This window comes from Phlebotomus papatasi, chromosome 1, assembly GCF_024763615.1.
Source record: "Phlebotomus papatasi isolate M1 chromosome 1, Ppap_2.1, whole genome shotgun sequence".
Lineage (NCBI taxonomy): Eukaryota > Metazoa > Arthropoda > Insecta > Diptera > Psychodidae > Phlebotomus > Phlebotomus papatasi.
This window is the reverse complement of record NC_077222.1, coordinates 84,939,074-84,946,101: the sequence shown is the minus strand read 5'-3', so window position 1 is coordinate 84,946,101 and position 7,028 is coordinate 84,939,074. Positions and strand designations below refer to the sequence as shown.

Sequence of the window (7,028 nt, the reverse complement as noted above, 5' to 3'; positions counted from 1 at the left end):
ATTGCTAGAACTCTTTTTTCGAGGGTTTTTGAACAAATAAAATAGCACAAAATTGTGTAAAAAATTTAATTGAGAATCAGTTGTTACAATGGAATTGAGTTTCCTCTTAACTTAAACTTGTAGGAAGATTTCTAGAGAATCTTTAAAATGCAATCCATTCTGCATTGGGATCATGCTGCATTCTTCCGCTAGTTCTGTAGTTCATCGTCTCAGTGGATTCTGTAGATGTTTTATCCGAATCCTCCTTGGAAGTAGTGAGTTTATTGTATGCCTGGATTGCAAATAAACAGAAAATTATTGAATTATTGAAGAAAAATTGCGAAAAATATAAAAATGATATAAAAAAACCCATGACTAATTACGTTAGAAAAGCACCGTGCCAACCTTTTTGCCTGCATTGATAGCAGTTTCCACTCCGGAAGCGATCTTGTCTCCAGCACTTCTCACCACGCTGGCAATGTTAGCAGCTGAGAAGGTATTCGGATCAATATGGATATTGAAGCCCTCACTGCCATTTTTGGGACAGTCATTCTGACTGACAATGCTCAAGTCATAAGGATCAACATTGTAGTTTGAAAGTCGTGCCCTGATCTTGTCCAGATAGATCTTATCGAGAGTCTTAGTGCGCGAAAGAATCGTGGCACTGCGTCTGTGAGCAAAGGCAACTTTCTGACAGGAGAAGATTCCAGCATATTGATGGTAATCCGTCATGAAGACAAGAAATTTGGAAGATCCAGCCACACTCAGTGGGAATCTCACTTTCATCTTTGCCGGAGTGTCTGCGTCAGGAACAGATAGGATACCAGTATAGCTGTATTCGTGTTTGAGAGGAGTCAGTCCAAGAGCAAAGTGCTGAGATGTCTGCTCAATCTGATACTCTCCGGGCTCCTCACCACGAGTAATATTGTACACGACGCAAGTGGATGCGGTTGAAGTCTTCTGGATTACATACCAAACGCCCAAGAACTGAAGGTAGAAAGAAAAATAAGGACTTAAACTCCTTTATCTTTTCAATCTTTTCAGTAATCTTACAACATATTTGAGAATCTGATACAAAAAACTGATATGAATTTTCAACATTCAACAGTTAAATAAATACAAATTAGGGTAAGTGTGCCAAATTCCGGCCAGCTTGCAATTTCGGCCACCCTTTCTGTTCCTCGAATTTCCATGAACTTTTAGATTTTACGTACTCTAGAGATTACACAATGCAAAAGAATAACAAAAAAAATGTAGCTTCGACAAACGAGATGACGTGAAAAAGATATTGAAAGAATTCCCGAAGGGCAAGAAACTATGAGAATAAAGGTGGCCGAAATAGGGCACCAAAGCTATGTCTATATTTTTAATCATTTTAAAATGTATTAAGAATGATTTTAGAGTAAATAAAGACGGTAAACTCTTTACAAGGTTCCAAGCAACACTCTTTAGGAAGAAAAAATTAAAAAAAATCAATTTGAATTTAAAATATTACATTTCAAACTTGAGACTTTGACGCTTGCATGCATTTTGCCGAAATTTGACTCACTTACGCTAATTAAGTTTTGAAATTTAGGAAATTCCTACAATTTTATCAACCATCTTTTCTCAGTTGGATTGAAATACTTGAAACCTTGATTATTTACGTCAGCTTCATTTTTTTTTATTTTAAATGAATTTATTTAAAAAACAATTTATTCAAAGGAAATTGAGTAGGGGAAAGTACTCTGCCTTCGAACGTTCATGCTTTCGAATAAGGTGAGTTTCTCTTATTTTTCCTAAGAGATTCACACAAAATTATCACATAAATAATTCATAATAAGCTAACTAATATTTAGTGGAAATGTATAAGTCTCTTAGGAAAAATAAAAGAAAATTCACATTATTCGAAGGGAGGGTATTTCCCCCTAAATATTTTTTGAAATGCAAATTTATTTTTAAAAAAAAATTATCTTTTTCATATTTGGTGATTGTACGCTTGGAAGAACATTGAAAAGAATTGATGTATAGAGGAAAGCTTTCAGGCTTCGCACACTCCAAGGTTTCGAACAGTTCATGCTTTTTCTGTATTCCTTTAATGAATGTGACGTTATATTTCGAAGAAATGTGTAAGAGTAGTTATTACATCAGTAGAGGGGAATTCTGTAACAGTGTGACAAATGTCATATGACAAAATTAAAAATTTTTATATTCAAAATTCAGAAAAATAGTTGATAAACAGATTCATAAGTTACAAAGAGCTTCATAGAGTTCCTTTTAATGACCATTCGATGCTCATTTGCCTTTAATGTTCTTTCCCCGAATTTATCACGAAAATATGTCATATGACATTGTCATATCATTACAGAATTCCCCTACAGATTCCTTAAAGATTAAAAAGAATATGGGAAAACCATGAACTGTTTGAAGCGTTCAAAGCCACAGTGTGTGCGAAGCCTGATAGCCTTCCCTAATATTTAAATGTTGTATATTTAGAGTATAAATTTGCACGTATATATTATTTACAAAAAATATAAATAATACTACTTTTTTATTAGTTTATTGTACTGAAAATATCGCAAAGTAATAAAACGCTGCTAGCATATTTGCACATTAATATTTTAAGACAATTCACATTAAAACGTCGTTAAAATGCAATAAAATGTGCAATATTTGCATTTCAATCACTTAAATTTTTAGAGCATAATTTATGTATTGATAAAAGTCGGGAGTCGTCCCGCAAAACTTGATTTAAATTAATTTTAATAAAATTAATATGATTTCGCATTAAATTTTATGCATTTATCATTAATTTTAACAATGAATCGTTATAAAATATTAATTGCGTCCATTAAAATTTTATTACAATTCATATTACTTGTCGCTATGTATTCAATTCAGATAATATTAATTTTTCGAAATAATTAATCATCAAATTAAAGATGTAAGTTTTTCATAAACTGTGATGGACTAAGTTCATCAAAATTGGATAAAGCAAATTTATATGATTAATGTCGTTTCTCATTAATTCATGCTCATTAACATGCTAATTTAATGAGAAACCACATTTACGCTATTTAAGTCTCTTTTATAGCAATATGAACCATGTCCGGCTTTTCCTCCCTGAATAAATCAAAGTTTAAGAGTTTACTTTACATCATTAAAAGGTCATAGTAATATAAGTTAATTCATATTAAATTAGTTACAATTAATAAGAAATCGTCTGAAAATGTCAACGCTTAATTAATTTAAATTAATTTAATTTTAAGAGTAAAAATTTATTTTGTTACTGATGGATAACAAAGTTATCCTCAAAAAGTTAATGTTCTAAATATGTTTGTATGAATCATTGTAACAATGTTGATTTTAATGGCTTATTCAACCTGTTAAGAAGTTTTCAATCATTTTGCTCTGGAGGTTAATCAACAACACTAAGACGGCGATAGCCGTAAGCAGGGGGTGGGTTAGTATTGTCTGAATCAAGATAAATATTTAATTATAATACAATACCGAAATATTGTACAGTATGATAGAAGAAGAATGGAAAAAATAACAAATGTGACATCGACGGAATAATTGAACATTTGAATTTCAGAATAAATGCATTTTGTTAGACTTCTTTTATCAAATTCTTAATCTTCAGAATCACTTGATTGTTAAAATACGCAGATGGCTATCACTTCCACAATCTATACAATCAATTACCCCAGACTAGAATAGCTAGCAGATACTCAAGAATCCAATTCGAACAAACTTATATTTCATTGTGTAGAAGCAATAAAACCCGCCATAAGCAACAAAGGCTCTGCTTTGGCAAAATTCCCTCTATTTCGAGACAATAGTCTCCTTCCCAGGACCAGAACCTCTGAGGGTGGTGAAGAAGACTGTCAAGCGAGTATCTTGTAGGACTATTATAGTAACGAATAGGCATGCAAGTAGAGAAAGGGAAAACTCTCTCTCTTCTTGGCGGACCGTCGTGCAGTGCAGACGTGTTTAGGGATAGCTCCTCGCGTACAGTCTGGGGCCCACCCCAGTTAATCGTTCGCAAGCCGGTCCATTCCCCATTTAAATAAAGTATTAATCCGCATTGCCCCCACAATTGAAAATTCAATGCATTCTAAAATGGTCTCAAAAATCTAAACCGACCGGTAATGAACCGGAAATGTAAAATCTGAATTTCGATATAGATAGGCGCAGAAAGAGTTTAAAAGAGTTTCGACATTCCACCTCACAAAATCCCTGGAAATACTTAAATTCTACTCTAGAGAAAAACTAAAATGTAGTGGCGATTTTTACGAAGGTGCTCCAATTAGCTCAGCTACGTAAAAAAAATAGCCACCTATGTAGGCCTTATTTTTACCGTTACAGCTACACCGGAGACAAAAAATGCATATCAAGTGTTTTGATGAAACTCTCATTTACTTGCTTTAACCGTTTGCAGGAGGTATTACGTGTATTAAAATCAATTTTATGCTATTTCTGCTATTTTTGTGACATTTGAAAAATCATTTTTTTCACTGCATTGTATTATAACAGTCAATTAGGTGTGATTCTCTCATAATTACCACACCTATTGTAATCCGATCCAATCCCTAATATACTTTCTATAAGTCCTAATAATTGTTTTAGGTCTGATTCTTACATAATCACACCTATTGTAAACAGCAATTTAGTCAATTTGCTCTGATCGGTCTCAAATTCACAGGAAAAATATTTGAATATTATACTATTTGGATTATGGATATTTTATTATTTGGATATTATGCTTCTTCGGAGATTTTTATATATTTTCGTAGATATCTTTGAGTAGATGAATGAAAAAAAAGTAAGATTTCTATAACGGTAACTTTTGTCGAGATATTTCAATTTTAGACAAAATTGAATTTTTAAACATTTTACGGTTCCGTGGATTTTCGCGAACCGCGGAATTTTCCGTAGATTTCCGCGAACCGCGGAATTTTTCGCGGATTTTTGCGGACTGCCATTTTTGTGCATCTCTCATCGAATTTTTCGTTTACGATACGTTTGAGAGAGAAATCTTCATCATCCGTAAAGGGATAAAAAGTTAGTAACGTTGGGTTAGATATTAGGATGTGTAGGGGCGAAGGAACACCTGTTCGACAGTTAACCCCAATTGGCAATTAGCAAATATGACGTTTTTCATTAATCTTCATTTTCTTATAATGATAGGTGTTCAAATTTTATATTCCAAATGGTATAAAATAGGGTACGAATAGCTCAAGATATGTTTTCTTAAAGTGCCAATATCTGTTCCTTCGATCCTATAAAAAAATATTTACTATTTTAACAGATAAATTTATTTATTATTTTCATTTAACATTTTTAGAACGAGTGGGGCACCTGTGAGCCACAGTTAAAATAATTTTTCTAAATAATCTGAATTTATTTATTTCTCTTATTTTTTCTAATCTAAACTTATCTATTTGAAAATATCTGTCTTCTTAAGAGAACATGTCTTTGATCTTTCGAAATATTTCACATGTAAATTCTTGTAGTAACCACAATTAAAACACGCAGATGGTTAATTTAAGTGTCATTTAATTTCTCTTACTCATACGTCTTATGTCTATATAACATTCTTTGTAGCAAAACTATAAAAATCAGAGATTAAAGTCAACTAAATTCAATTTGATATCAAACAAACAAGTTCGTGATTGACGTGTTTGACGTAATAAATTTACATGTGTAAATTTTTCACCGGAAATGTAAATGATTCTATGAGAAAGAAACTATTTTTCGTATCATTCAATAATAAATAAAATATCTTTTATTTGAAAAATGTCACCTAAAATGTCAAGAAATCATAATTTTAAATTATTATACAAATAGGAGAAAGATTGTTTGACTTATGGACTCTTATTCATTTTTGAATATTAAAAAGGTCAAAATTGCGATTATGATGATGCATTTGCCTTAATTGCAGTTGAATCACTGCTGTTAACATTCGCAGTGCTTTGCATTTTGTTAGTTTGGTTGAAGAATTTAAAGTTAATATTGCGAATCGTAGAGTAAATTCAATTTATTTTATAACTTAGCACCATAGCATGTAGCGTTAACTTGTTAAAACCTTTCCGTGTTTAATGGCAAATAAATAAACTCACCTGGCTCATTTGGAAGTCAGGTGCGGGTTCAACATTGGGGCACTGTCCTGTGTGGTAAGTATGTCCATGGCAAATGGCAAGGCAGGAAGTGAGGAGAAGAACAACTTTCATCAGATTCGCCATTGCTCCCGAGATAATCCAATCACACAAATGTTTGACCTCAAAATCTCCAACACTTTGTAGCTTGAACAAATAACCAAAATCAAACCGTTCGCACTCGAGTCACTTCACCAACTAACTGAACACTCGTTGTTGATCCAATTTATCGGATTAGCGCTGGAAGTGGGAACCAGTAACTCAGCCATACAGTCCAGACTCAAAATTCCTCTCGACTCTTTGTGTATGGCTTTTTCTTCCAAGAAATGCTTGTGTTGTGCAGAATGATGTCATCGAGAAATTTCCCCACTTCTCCAACACACAGCACAGCTTTTGCACTCTCCATCATACAGACATAATCACTAATTGGTTCTCGATCGCTGATAACCTCGCTCTTAACATGATTCAGTGAGATCTTCAAAGCACGATCTCTGGGAGAAAAAAATCCCAAAACATTGATAGAGCTGATGGACGACGCAAAGAGAAAAGAGGGAAGAATTTCAGATGCTAACAATTGCATATTATACAAAAATTTCTGTATGAATAAGGGCATCATTGAGACACTTAATCACCCCTCAAATTGCCCTAAAATTCCATTCTTCAACTATATACTTCAGTAGGATAGACTCTACTACACTCTATTATCTCATAAACCTGTCTACTTCCTCTCAAAGTAAATTATGCTTATTGAGAGAATATTTCTAAACAAGAGGAAGCCGACAAAATTCAATAAGCTTGCGTGAATCATCATCATCGCAGCGAACGTCTCTCCAGCACAAAATCCAATTTACACTAATTCCCAATTTACTCTGAACTTGCTATACAAAAAACTTTTGCTTTCGCTCAAGTCAC

The 7,028-nt window shown here is 33.1% G+C and overlaps 1 protein-coding gene across 1 annotated transcript; it reads right to left on the bottom strand.

The window, feature by feature from the left end:
- Positions 1-52: 52 nt before the first annotated feature.
- Positions 53-6,965, bottom strand: LOC129810475 (apolipoprotein D-like). The gene is made up of 3 exons (XM_055861022.1): positions 6,081-6,965; positions 385-966; positions 53-271 (listed from the first exon to the last, which is right to left on the bottom strand). Exons 1-3 carry the CDS (start codon positions 6,201-6,203, stop codon positions 143-145), a joined length of 834 nt encoding a protein of 277 aa, XP_055716997.1. The 5' UTR covers positions 6,204-6,965; the 3' UTR covers positions 53-142.
- Between the last annotated feature and the right edge of the window lie 63 nt (positions 6,966-7,028).